This window comes from Hippocampus zosterae, chromosome 9, assembly GCF_025434085.1.
Source record: "Hippocampus zosterae strain Florida chromosome 9, ASM2543408v3, whole genome shotgun sequence".
Taxonomy (NCBI): domain Eukaryota; kingdom Metazoa; phylum Chordata; class Actinopteri; order Syngnathiformes; family Syngnathidae; genus Hippocampus; species Hippocampus zosterae.
Genome location: NC_067459.1, coordinates 9,027,124 through 9,041,830, shown reverse-complemented (window position 1 = coordinate 9,041,830; position 14,707 = coordinate 9,027,124). Strand labels below are relative to the sequence as shown.

General features: G+C 43.4%; 1 protein-coding gene across 2 annotated transcripts in view; it reads left to right on the top strand.

The window, feature by feature from the left end:
- The window catches only part of LOC127607023 (plexin-A2-like), a 122,671-nt gene extending 110,905 nt beyond the window's left edge, over window positions 1–11,766 (top strand). For both annotated transcript variants that reach the window (XM_052074993.1, XM_052074992.1), the window contains 8 exons: window positions 662–821; window positions 2,031–2,134; window positions 3,166–3,262; window positions 3,614–3,813; window positions 4,236–4,405; window positions 5,662–5,874; window positions 6,494–6,644; window positions 8,396–11,766. In XM_052074993.1, coding sequence (XP_051930953.1) covers window positions 662–821; window positions 2,031–2,134; window positions 3,166–3,262; window positions 3,614–3,813; window positions 4,236–4,405; window positions 5,662–5,874; window positions 6,494–6,644; window positions 8,396–8,491 — 1,191 coding nt within the window. In that variant the 3' untranslated portion in view covers window positions 8,492–11,766. The remainder of the gene's footprint in view (window positions 1–661; window positions 822–2,030; window positions 2,135–3,165; window positions 3,263–3,613; window positions 3,814–4,235; window positions 4,406–5,661; window positions 5,875–6,493; window positions 6,645–8,395) is intronic.
- Window positions 11,767–14,707: the final 2,941 nt, after the last annotated feature.

Below are 14,707 nucleotides of genomic sequence, written 5' to 3'. Positions count from 1 at the left end.
GACGGTAGAAAGAAATTGCACACGCACAACAACAGCCGGCGAGCTTAACAAAAGGGACAATGGAAAACTGCCGCTGCTTTTGATTTGAGTTTGCCGCTAAGGTTAGCGAGCGCTTTGACATTTCTACAAGAATCGAAAAATAGAGACAGTCATGTCTGGGTTGTGTTTTTTGTTTTTGTTTTTTCTCTCAAGGAATTCATCTAATTGGACAAAGCCGAAGTCTGTGTTTGCATACTTAAGTGCAAATAATGACACACAACGACAATGATATCATTACAAAAAAAATGAGTCATAAATGCCCAAGTGGTTCTGGCAGCCTGCTTGGTAATTCAGCAATGATGATGCAGTCCGATGGCTCGCTTAATATGAGACTGCCTGTTCCACTCCGCTTCATGAGCATAACTAACTTTCCCCCCCAAGTTTCCGTTGGCGGCAGGATGACACCTCTGTGATCACGGTGTCACCCAGTCGGAGAGTGTCTCATTACTTGTTTAAAGCCTCTGCCAAAGCTGTACAGCCACATCCTGGAGGTGTGAAATTACATTTCTGCCCCCGAGACCCCCTCTACTGGGACACTCGAAAGAGGAGCGGCTAATGAAAAGGGTTTAGCCGGGGAGAGTCACAGCCGCCTCTTTCTCTCCTCTCTGTATCGTATGGCCAGACGCTGAGTTGCGTGAACGCCGACAATGAGAACAGTCCGGAGATCGTCGTCAAGGTGCTCAACTGTGACACCATTACCCAGGTGAAGGAGAAGATCCTCGATGCCGTGTACAAGAACATGCCCTGCTCCCAGCGACCGCAAGCTAACGACATGGACCTAGGTGAGAATTATGGAAACTTGAAATTCCTCCAACATCCTTTGCAACAATCCTGCTATGTTCATTTCTTAGCGGCAGGAATAATGATATTGGGTCATACCACCCAGGAAAAAAATAGACTGCTCCTACCATCTATTATGAAACTGGACACTTGATTGACATACAGAGCAGCATATCCGTTTTATGGCTCATCGCACATGCGCATACAAGGGCACGAACTGACAAAATAGCAGTTTCCGTTTTGTTCAGTTTTGTAACAACTCATAAAATATAAAAATGATCAAGGGAACAAATAAGGCATTTTTTTTCCAGACAGAGTAAGAGGAGGATTTTTGTTTTGCGGCGTCCTCCGTGAGGGGCATCTCGGACTGGCTGCAGATGTCGCTCGCAATCTGGAAAAGTGCAACACTATTTTACGAGCAGACTTAAATCCTTACGGCAGCCATGAGTGAATTTATTTTACTTTACAAGTTCTGACTGTCTGACTGCAAGTCGATGATTGTGATTGGATGAGCAAGTGTCCGAATGCGATTGGATTAATGAGTCACGGGTTGGGCCCGTGTCCCAAGGACAGCAGGGGGCGTCAATAAAGGAAAATCAATAAGATTGTGTTTGTCGAGGGCACAGCAAGTTGACAATTTGGGAAAAAAAGAGGTTGGCAGTTTTTGTTCTATTTGAAGACAGACATATATTTTGCAAAGAGGTGTGCCGGTCTCATTGACACACTTGAGGCACCGCTGCTAATTTGCAAGGCAAAACAAATCTCTGTTGATTTCTGCAAGGCATCCGAATGCATGATTGGCAATTAATCGACCTCAAGTACAAGCAAGATTGCAGAGTGCGAAAGTCGTCTTTGTCAACTAGCAACACAACAGGAGGTTTAATGATCTAACCCGATTCCAGCTCCCGATGTCTCTCGCTAGGCCGTGCCTTTTAAAGGCGGACTTCAAACACGTGGATGTGGACAATATGTGCAGGAATTATTTGTTTTTGAAAATATAAAGCAACCAAGAAACTATGACGGGAGTGTTACACCAACTGTGTCGGGAGTGTTACACCAACTGTGTCGGCCAGAAAGCAGCATGTTAATTGGATGCCCAAGGACCACATTGACCAAGTCAATTTATGGACATGAGATCACTTAGGTAACGGTCCAACAGCCCTCTTGGATGTGACCCCTTTTTTTTTTGTGATTTTCTCCACACACTACAGAGTGGCGTCAGGGCAGGTCGGCTCGCGTCGTTCTTCAGGATGAAGACATCACCACCAAGATCGAGGGTGATTGGAAAAGACTCAACACACTCCTTCACTACCAGGTGTGCAAAAAAAAACAGAAGGGGAACCAACTGAAAGAATGGGTTTTTTTTCCAAGTCTTTTTAAGTTGTTGCTCAAGGAAATCTCGGTACACACAAGCAGTTCACAGAGGACAAATCATTATTCAATGTTACCCGTTGTACATTGATATTTTCTTCCTTCGGTTTATAAACACATGTAACTCTCTATAGTCAATTCTTCAGCTACCATGCCAAGGCCGGCAGCCTTTTATGGTTCTTTGTTGGCAAAATGTTGGTGCTGACTGACCCATTGGAGCTGAATGAACGCTGGAAGTCACATGAGTTCAAACGGCCAAGAGAAGACAGACAAAGACTTTCTGTCAAGAGAGGATATTCATTTCTCTTATTTGGCAAAAGTTTAGTTTTGCTCTTTTAATTCTAATCTATCGGGTGTAGAAACACCATGCATCCATTTTCTTATCTGCTAATCCTAATCCTATGTCATGCATATTTTTCAGCATAGTACAGTGGGCCCCCGCTTTTTTTTGTGCCATGGACTGATTCACATCGAGAAATATACAAAGATCGGACATTGAAACAAATAATTAAAAATTAAATTCGCCATTGCACTAAATGCAGTTATTTGAATGTTTCGCTCTCACAGACAAGACGGATGTGCAGACAAATAATGCAAACACAAATTTGATTCACCGTCAATGTTTTTTGGGACAACACAAACCAATGTCTTACCTCTCGTGTCGCTTTATGAAACTGAAAGTGACACGTTTGTCATGACTACTTCACAATCTTCACCTAGCAACAGCAGCAGACCAGAGAGTCCGCAGATTGGCCCATTGGAAGTCAAGACCAAAACGAGGAAATGAGGCAAAATGAGGCCAAAAACCTCATTTGCAACTTCAACCCTTTAAACTTTGACGACTTGAACAGTAAAGCCGCCTCTAGTTGGTTCAACTCCATCTTTTTCGGGATGCAGTCTAGCGTACACCGACTATCATTCAGCACTGTGATGCAACTGCCAAAAAGTCAAGCACCTAACCCTTTGATTGTTCAGGTGACAGATCGCTGCGTGGTGGCGTTGGTGCCCAAACAGATGTCGTCGTTCAACATCCCATGCTCGGCCAGCTTCCCAAGAAGTATCAGCAGATATGGTCAGTACTGTCAACGAAAAACAAATGAACCACGATTTGTAACATTCCACGAGGGCAACAGTATCATTTCCGGACAGGCAGATCAAGATTGGTCCTTCATAACAACGACATGGTACTGAGAAGATAAACCCACATGATTCAAAAATCAACTGGGAGCTTTCATTTACAAAGTTGAAAAGTGTGAATGGCGAAGTGCATTAAGCTCAACACACAGCATGGTGAACCAAAGTCAAATCAAGAAATCCCATCGCTATGTAGAGATCAGTCAGAGTGTTGCAAAACGGGATGGCACGACAGTCTTGAGTGAACAAAATGCCAACTGTCAATGAAACTGACAATTTGATCCTCCAGGCGTGGACATCCCCTTCCGCTCCACACCCACCAGCCCCGACAGCCCTCACTCCCGCGTGCCCATGCTGACACCCGACCTGGAGAGCGGGGTCAAAGTTTGGCACTTGGTCAAGAACCACGAGCACGGAGACCAGAAGGAAGGCGAGCGAGGCAGCAAAATGGTGTCGGAGATTTACCTCACCAGGCTCTTGGCGACAAAGGCACGTATCACGAGTAATGTCATCATCAATAGCATTTACTTTACTTTAATTTCCAAAGTTTTTTTTAATTTGTCTATCATGTTTTATTGTAGTACTTCCATGTTTTTAATTACGGTACATATACACCGGTAATAATTTATGTATTGATTTCCTATCGATTTTTAAATTCTACTTGAGCTTACTTACATATTTATTTTGTAACAGATTTTTTAAGATTAATACATTTTCACTGAAACAATATTTTAATACATAAACTGCACTAAACACGCCAAAAATCGGTATATTTTTGACAATAAAACTGAAGTCTTGATGTACGGTAGATCCATTCCATACGTATTTGAAATCCATCCATCCAATTATGGCATTCACAGAGTAAGGATCAGAATCCCAAAAGGCTAATTCTGTGTTAATGTTCTCTTCAGGGCACCCTGCAGAAATTTGTGGATGACCTGTTCGAGACACTTTTTAGCACCGTGTGCCGGGGCACCGCCCTGCCGCTCGCCATCAAATACATGTTTGACTTTCTGGACGAGCAGGCCGACAGACACGGGATCTACGACACGGATGTCCGCCATACCTGGAAGAGCAACTGGTGAGTGTCGTGTTTTCCCAAGTGATCCTCCGCTGCAATGGACTTTACAAATCACCAGCAGGAGTACCTTTTTGTTGCTGCTCTACGGCTGACTTACAGGCAAAGAGGACGGCAACGCCTTATTTGCCTGCTAACACTCGCCTCTAATGCATATAACTATTTAGATTTGAATCATCTCGACAAAGCTCTCCAGTGAAGAGGGTGAATCGTAAAACACAACCACATGAAGATTGTTTATGATTTACTGGCGACTGGTCCGGGGTGGACCCAGATTGCCGAGATGAGCACCAGCTCAGGTGCAACCATGAGGGCAAGCACTACAGAAGATGGATGAATGGGAATATTCTTCTCATTCACTGAATGTGACCGTATTATATTTGCTTCTTCTTTTATGTGAATTTTGTGATATATTCATGATACAGTACCATATTACATTTCGTTTCCCACCCGCTTCAACTAAACGAATGTTGGTGTTTATTTATGTCAACATGCGTAACAATATTTGCAAATTCATAAAATATTTGAGCACTTTGCATTTTGGAATTTTTATGACTTGTCAGTTATGTTAAAGAAAAAATGTGCTTTTATTTTGGAGGGGGTGGGGATCAAAATGAAGTCTTTATGCAGCTGTCCAATGGAGAAACCGTTGTCCCTGAAAGGGTTAGTTACATATTTGAAATCTGTCCAGGTGGCCCGGTGGTCCAGTGGTTAGCGACGAGGTTCAATTCTAGCTCCGGCCTCCTTGTGTGGAGTTTGCATGTTCTCCCCGGGCCTGCGTGGGTTTTCTCCGGGTACTCTGTTTTCTTCCCACATTCCGATTGAACACTCTAAATTGTCCCGAGGTGTAGGCGTCATGGTTGTTTGTCTGTATGTGCCCTGCGATGGGCTGACAACCGGTTCAGGGTGTCCCCCACCTCGTGCCCGAAGACGGCTGGGATCGGCTCCAGTACCCCCCGTGACTCTTGTGAGGACAAGCGGAACGGAAAATGGATGGATGGATGGATGGATGGAAATCCGTCCATCTCTTCTCGATAACTCTTTCTCCTCTTATCCAATTGCAGGACAACCAAGTCATTAACACCAATGGACAATTCAGATTCTTCCGTGAATCTAAAATGCATGTTTTTGGAATGTGGAAGGAAGTCGGAATGCACGATGAAAATATTTGATATTTGAAAATATCCCATGCCACTCGATATTTCATCGAAACAGAAACTGTTCCACACTACTATCTTTCTTCCCTGTGCTATTCCCAGCCTTCCCCTGCGCTTCTGGGTGAACGTGATCAAGAACCCGCAGTTTGTCTTTGACATTCATAAGAGCAGCATCACGGATGCTTGCCTGTCCGTGGTGGCTCAGACCTTCATGGACTCGTGCTCCACCTCTGAGCACCGGCTGGGCAAAGACTCGCCCTCCACCAAGCTGCTTTACGCCAAGGACATCCCGCACTACAAAAGCTGGGTAGAAAGGTATCCATTTCTGTGTGTGACTAAATATATGTAAAAGCTCCTCAATAAAAGAGCGGTTGGATGTGACATGCACGCTGATCGCTTCCGCAACAGGGTCAGATTAAAAATGAATGCTAATATGTTAGCATTGTGTGATTTATTCATAGTATTTGGTTTGATGCATGCTGCAACATGTTCGGTGTTACTGTTCCTGTTGGCTTCATGTGCACTGAACCCTTTCATGCAGCCTGAAACCTGATAACATGATAAGCTGCCCACTGTAGTATCTGCTCTCCCTGAACGTGTTGATTAAGATTTTTTTTCCCCCTCAACATTGAAACTACAGTTTTAAATATGATTTTTTTAAGGTCCTCTGACAATGTTTTTTTTAAAAACACAAGCTGTCACAAGTTGTCTGCTCTTGGCACTCTTGTTGTTTCCGAAGATGGGGCGACATGGTAGGTTAAGGGTTACGGTGTAAATAAAATGCAATTACACAAACCCATGCGCGCACCAATGAGTGAATTCACGATTGTCCTGCTCTAGCGCCTCAGATGTAAATCAACCACTGTGGACGCAGACGACTGGAAGAGGAAAAAAAAGATTGCCCACGTCTAACAGTGCGCGTCTCCCGTTTCAGGTACTACGCGGACATCAACCGCCTGCCTGCCATCAGTGATCAGGACATGAATGCCTATCTGGCTGAGCAGGCGCGCCTCCACTCCAGCGAGTTCAATGTGCTCAGTGCCCTCCACGAGATCTACAGCTACGTCAGCAAATACAGCCAGGAGGTGAGGACTAGTGTTACACAGAGACGGAAAATGTGACGACGAAATTGCTCATCATTATGGCATCCGCAACTTTCAACAGTGACCTTCAAGCGCACACATATAGCCCAACCTTGGTCAGAGAAAAAGGCCCTTTCACAATGCCTGCGTGTTCTGTATAAACAACACTGACGCGGAATAGAGTGACAAAGTTGACGTGGATTAAAAAAGCTTATCTTATCTTGCTGTCAGAATATCGGTGAAACTTGTTATATATATGCAGCTAGAAGTCCTCTTTCCATGTTTTGTAACGACAAGCGAAATAAAATATTGGTGACACAAAAAGTTAGATGCTTCAAACAGGACGCTCTCTGAAAGAAGTAGCCCCTGGGTTTAGAGTGTAACACATTGTCAACAGCAGGTTGCAGCAGAGATATTGAGAGACTGGAAGAGTCACAGACATGGATGTCTTTGGAAGTTTATTTGTTGAAATAATTGTTGAAGAAGAAACAATGATCGGGTGAAAATGTCAACTCAAAATTTTAGAGAGGGGCAATTTAAATTCACCTAGAAAAGCTACACTGAAGTGTATTTTAGGCTCAGGCTAAAATTTCTTGTAAAAGCTCATTTTTCCCCAAACCTTTTGTCAGTAGTATACATGCCTGTAAAATGCCCACAGAATGAAAATATCAGGATAACCGGCATAATCTGGATCAGTTTCATGCAAAAGTGCCAACATTGTCAATCGGCTTTGTTATCAAACAGTGTCTCGACAACTGAACTGAAACAAAATGACGTCGATCAGCTCTTTTCATCACTGTCGTAAACACACCCTTCTCCAACTGCAAACATCTGCAATTGCCGCTGTAAATTTCATATTGAACTGCAGGTATTTGCAAATTAAATGTTGGAGGGAGCCACATTTTATGATCTATCCTACTGGGGTCCCACACACTCTTGCCTCACACACTTCCCCACCAGATGATATGACAAAATGCCATAAATGTAGTGCCAGTCCGCAAATAACAAAAATCGGAATATGACTGATGGTCGGGGTGGGAGGGGGGGGGGGGGTGTTCAGAGTTTTTCAACCTAATAATTTCTCCTAAAAATGCTAATGAACCTCCATGATGCGCTTCCCTAAAAACAAATCTTTTGGACAATTGAATTTTAAAATACTGTGGGGCTAAACCGGGAGTATGCAGAGATCCAATGCGATCGAGTAAACGTGTGTGTGTGTGTGTGTGTGTGTTTCTGAATCTATGTATTTATTTTGTAATTTTTATTAGCAATAAGGGGCCACTCAGAGTGTGGCCCGCTGAGCACCAAATGCCCATCACTACCCTACTGTATGACATGTGCCAGTGCTATACGCCAATATCCACCATACAACACACTTCCACTGAGGTTTAGCAGTTCATATAACTGTTAATCAATCGTCTCCATGGGAGCCGGGCCAGCTTGTGAGTGGGCAGATTGGCCGGTGGTTGGTGCCCTGTTGCCACCCACGGCCATTGGCTGGACACAACACTGGCTGCATGCATGTGTGCTCTCTGATAAGAGATGGCAAACATTTTCAGAATATTGAATTTTAAAAAAAGCATAAAGATCACAGAGGCCAAAGTGGGAAAAACCATCAAAGTCAGACACCAATTTCGAATGTTCGCGATGATGAAAGAAATGTTGGCATCATTTTATGATGAGCTAATCCGTTGCTTTCACTTAGTGAGGTTGCTAAATCTTTATGTATATGTGTGTTTGTGTTCTTCTATTAGCTCACGGAGGCGCTAGAGCAGGATGTGCAGGCCAACAAGCAGAAGTTGGCATATAAAGTGGAGCAGATCATCTCAACCATGTCTGCTGAGAGCTGAGACGCACGCCAACATGCATCCGCACACATGCTGTACACGCAGACACACAATACAAGCATGCGCTGAGGCGGAGAGGAGGAGGTGGAAGAGGAGGAGTAACAATGCACACGGCAAGTGCACTCACCCAGAGAGACTCGTGTAGGCATGGATGCTTGTGAACTTCATGGACCTAATACAAATGACACACACCAAAACGTGCAAACACACTCGAACAGCAGATCATCCCAAAAGCGTGACGTTTGAATTAAACGCCATGCATCCATCGTCTAAAAGTGTTGTACTCCAAGCGGTGGGGGGGTTCAGGGCTTATGCTTCGTCTCGGAGAGAACCACGCAAAGAATAACAACTCGTCTCCAAAAGATCAACAAATCGAGGCACTCATGTTGTTGACCAACAATAGTGAGCTGTCATGTAACGAAGGGACGTGCGCCACGATGTTGCCATATGAGCATTATGCCAACAGCGGGTTTGCCTTCTGTAGTTTATATTTAAGTGTGGATTTTCCATCTTTCCACACATGTTCTATAACGCGTGTCCTCATGATCGAGATGGGTGAGCTGGAGCCTATCCCAGCGGACTTGGATGACAGAAAGCGGGTGCCCCCTGGACTGGTCGCCAGCCAATCAACGGACGCATATCGGCAAACCGATCACAGTCACATTCCCAATGATGAACATTTTTCAAATGACACTCAAATAGTCTTCAATGACCCAAATAAGGGGAGGGCATGCTAACAGCAGACAGGAAGACTGGAGCCAAGATTCAAACTCTGAATCTCAGGACTGGGAAGTAGACGTGTCAACCACTAAACTCCGGTGCTGCAGATTGTAATTTCATTCAGGGACAGTTTCCTAAGGCTGTGTTCACTTGCGATTGAAACAAACGCCGGTACGTTTTTTCTAGTAGTGTGGTTCCAACGCTAGAGTAATGCAGTGATTGATAAACAAGTGGACCAGAAAAAAAATACTAGAGTGGTTGACATGAATTGACCAAGTACAACCATCCCTCCATTTTTAAAAGCGCTTATGCTGTTCGGGGTTGTGGGGAGGTGGAGGCTCCTGCATCACAGCTGACATCAGGCAACGGGGAGACTACACCCTGGAAGCCATCAATCACAAGAGCCATATAGGGACAGACAACCATTCTCATTCAAATTGACAGCATCGGTAGGAATCCAACCACAAGTCAGGCATGTGAACCGCTACACCATCATCCAACATCAACAGCATGATCACTCCGAAGGATACAATGCAATACATGCTGATTTATATAGCGCTTTCACAACAGTGGCAGCTGTAACAAAGCGCTTAACAAAACAATTAACATAAAGTAAAATAATAAACACAACACATAACATAAAACACAGACAGTCGTGGAGTCCTAACCATTTTTCCGTCACACGCTTAGTTGTTTGAAGCAGTTTGAGATGAAAGAGGAGAGAATCAAAGTGTCCTTTAACCAGTGGATCAGAGACGTCATGCTCAAAATGTGCACACGTCGGCTACAAGCTAAGTTTCAAAGGATGATAGAAATTCTTCAATGAATCGAAGAATCCCTGCCTCAATGCAGTTCAGTTGTCCATCCATCCATTTTCTGATCCACTTTATCCTCACAAGGGTCACTGGGGGTGCTGGAGCCTATTCCAGCCGTCTTCGGGCAGTTGGCGGGGGACACCCTGAACTGCTCGCCAGCCCATCGCAGGGCACACAGAGACGAACAACCATCCGCACCTAGGGACAATTTTGAGTCTTCAATCAGCCTGCCATGGATGTTTTTGGAATGAGGGAGGAAACCGGAATACCCAGAGAAAACCTGCGCAGGCACGAGGAGAACATGCACATTCCACACAGGAAGGCCGGAATTGGAATCGAACTCGGTACGGCTGCACTGTGAGGTCGACGCGCTAACCGGTCCGCAGTTGTATTTCATTTTTAGGTCCAATCCATTCATTTGCATTTCATCTGGACCAACTGTGTGTTTGTAAACACTTATTTAGGTACAATCGCTTTTGACTTTGATGTGCAATACATTTTAATCGAATTATTAAGTACGGATATATTTCTTTTTTTCACCTGTATTCAAGCACAGTGTTAATGTTCGTACCAGGAGGAAAGCCACACGAGCATGCAAATTCTACACAGGAAGGCCAGAGCAGAGATTCTAACCAGCGAGGCAGAGATGCAAATCACTGCACCGCTGTATGACCCGCAAAATGTGCCGCGCATCATTTTCTGTTTGGTGAACACAGCCATACAAACACACTTCAAGAATATTCCCACAGTGAGATTTGCTATTCACATTACCCCGTGTCCCTGCATAAAAATGCATTCAGATGTACGTCATAGCACTGAAAAAGCAGGATGTGAGTCGGATATGCGGTGAACACTAATCCACTCGTTGAAGATAAGTGGAGAACAAATAGAACGCGTAGATAAAGTGTTATTAATGATGCAGCAAGGCCCGACATATACAGTACTCATTCTTTCTCCCCGTCTCATCAGTCATTGTTTGCATTGTACTTGAAATTGCGCTCAATGTGTGAGACAAGAACACCTGTCACTCTTGTGAAGATAATGCGGAAAGATTAAGTTGAATGACAGCGCCCAAGTAACCTGGACAATGAAGCTCGTGAACCTGCTGCAGAGCTTCTAATTTTGGAGCTCCTGCCGGATCCATCTTGATGGATGCCACGTGCAGTCGGCTCATTAGCCGGTCCTTGTAAATTTGACGTGTTCTGCCGCCTGACTGCACTTCACTCGCTTTGCATCCTGCCCGTCTCCATCTTTAATTGTTTATTTCACATCTTTTTATTTGTACCCGACTGCTGGTTGTCTCTTTTGCTGCTGTCTTTATGGAGTGCCATATCCAAACTTATCACCATGAAACTGTCTGCCTGAGGCCTGTTCGGGGTTTCACTTTTGTTCACGATGCACCAAACTGTGACCATGGCAAATGTCTCTGTGTGCTCGATCACGCCTGTCCATGGGTTGGGCGCCTTTTAATTTTGTTGAGCTCCATTAATTCAATTCAAAACAAAAAGATGAGGGGAAAAAAACCCTCCATTCCCTGTTTAATGTTGAAATATGACAAAGGACCCATGTGTTTTATGTGTGATTCTACAAGTTATAAATGTGTTGTGCAATACATTGTCAGATGTGTTTTTTAACTCTATATTATTGTATAAATATTGTACATAGAAAACACTCCTATTTTGCAAGCAAAAGATTCACTTTTTACCATTGTTATAAATTAAACTGAACAGCTGAATATACTCATTCTTGCCTAGTTTATTTTGTGTTGTTGATCAGCAGCCTTTCTTGAGACCAACCTTGAACTCATTCCAAAGTTCAACATACTCTTAAACAGAGGCAACCGAATGTCCACTCAGCTTCTCTGCCTAACTCACAAACTCGCTCTAGCGCTGACATGCTTCACGTCTTACTACTCTAGTAACTCACTGGGCAAGCTGATTCACTTGGGGGAACTTAACTCGGTTTTCATCGGAAAGATATAATGTGTCCGCTAGATTTGTTCCACGTGCTCAAAGCCTGACGCTGCCACTCTGCTGAAATAATGACAAGACATGTATGAGACATTGGCTTATCTGGACTATCATAGGTCCTGGAAAATCAATCGCAAGTCAATTCCTGTGGAATGATGGAAAATTGATATTAACACTGATGATTAGATGGTAGTTAATGTAAAATACCTGAAACTTGCCGTCGAAATACGTCTGGCATTTGTTATAGTAATAATGTGACATGTCCAGCCAGGAGCCTGCAAAGGAGGCGGGGATTGGTGAGGGGGGTGGGGGGGCATCTACCTCTGAATCATTAAGTCCGTGGGGCCGCCCATTCACAAATAGGGATTTGCAATCAGAAACGTTAAACACGTTTAACATTGGCCAATTGTCATCCCTGAACCTGTTTTTAAGTTGGGGAGGTGAAAACGATCACTATCAACACACCCCACAGGGCAGGATCATATTTGAGAGACAGCAGAGAATCTGGCCTGTCGTTTGCAAAGGAGGGCAAATGATGACGTTTGGCCAGATCGTTGTGTGTGCGCACTCCCACTTTACGTGTAGTCAAGTTTAACGTTTTGAAATCCTCTTCAATTGTGACCCAAAACTGTCAGAATTTCTTCATTTAGGCATGATGATGAACTGAAGCATTACACCCTGGGTTCAACAAAGAAAATTCTACTTTTTGAAAGGCCAAGCCAAAGACATTACCTAGAGCCGAGCTTGCGATTCAGATTTTAAAAAAAGGACACAAGAGTAGGTTGGTTGATTCCCCCTATGGGGAAAATAATGAAACACCAATTGCTTTTCAAATGTTTAATGCCACTGATGTGAGTGACAGGAATTCATTCTGATGCCAAAACGGCGAACTCCGCTTAAGGCACGGCAGAAGCTTGTAAAACAACAAAGAACTATACTGGAGAAAATTATTAAATCCCTTTGATTTTTTTGGAGGGGTGGGGGGGATCCGACTGGTGATGAGCAGCTAGCTTCCTGGGGGAGAAATAAATAATGTGATAAACAATAAGTACTGTGACAATATTTGGTGTGGGATGTGAGCAGTGTAAGGACTCCTCCACACTTGCTATTGGAGAAGACATTCATTATTTATGTTCATCCCTCAAGGCGAACTGGGGGCGGGGGGGCATGGGGTTATTGGGTGGTTGCATGAGTATTCGTAACACCCAACCTGCGTGGATGATGGAGCTCCTTCAGCTTTGATCTGCCTTATATTGCAGTTTCCCCGAATAAGAGGTTGTATATAGTAATGTTCACTTTCCTTAAATGAAGCATTCCAATTGACAACATTTACTTTTTAATTCTATGAAAGTTGCAGATGGGTCTCTGGAATGCCTGTCCGCACATCAGGTGTAAAATTAAAGCCTTTTACTCGGGTAAGAAAAAGGTTTAAATCTCCTCTGATACCAGAAGAACCCCCAGAATGACCTCATGATGGTTTTTGGATAACTATCAATGGAGTCCAAGTGCATTTCCAACTTGTTTTGGTATTGTGTTTCCCATGATTTTTTTTTTTTAATCTGCAGAACACCAAATGTCACGGCTGTATGGGGTTGTGTTCATAGATACAGTGTGCCTTGATGAGCATCAGCCCTAATGGCCCCCAACATGAACGAAACATAAAAATGTCGATACAAAGGTATGTGAATTTGGGAAAAGCAAATAACTGCCTACCTTAATGGGAGACCTGACGCGGAGGCATCGGACACACTTTTGCAGTGAATTGCAGATGAAGCACACTGACTGAGTAAAAAAATAATTATATTATTATATAATTATTATATATACATATATATACATATATATATATACATATATATATATATATATATATATATATATATATATACATAAATACATATATATATATATACATATATATACATATACATATACATATATACATATATATACATATATATATATACATATATACATATATATATATATATACACACACACATATATATATATATCGTAACAGCTCTGATCGCAAGCTGCAATTGCAGACTGCTGCCCACTAACAATTTCCGGTGAAGCCAACGTAGATTACAGGTGACCAGTTTTTTATGCATTTATTTTTTTAATGCTTTTTGTAAAAGTAAAACGGATATTATGCTTACAGTGCAGTGTACACTCACACAAAAATATTCAATATTAATAAAACCCACAAAGACACACAACCCCCCCCCCCCCCCCCAACCCCTTCATTTCGCCCAAACCAAAAAAATCGACTTGGGACCAGTTCACGGGCTACACTTCGATCGTGATCAAGTGGTTGGGCAACCCTGGTATATACTGTAGTCCCCGAAAAACCCCAAATATGTAAACACACACACAAAGTCTTTGTTTTGTCCCTCCTGTTCAATCAAGCTTTATATTTCCTGAAGCGCTGCCCCGAACGCATCCCGGAGGCTGCTGAGGGCTGCAATGGCTGCATGCATCAGCCTCCCACCGCTCTAATTAAATATGCATCCCACATTATCAGGCTGCAGACGATCAAACAGGCTGCGCGCCGAGTGTTTGTTCTTGCCAAGGACAAGAAACAGATGTCCAAATTCGGAAACTGAAATGCCCGACGCAACCGCCGAGCAATTGCCCGAGCGATCGCAACGATGGCAATTTCCCTCCAGATTTATTTAATGAATGAGATAATCCGTGTTCATACATCTAAA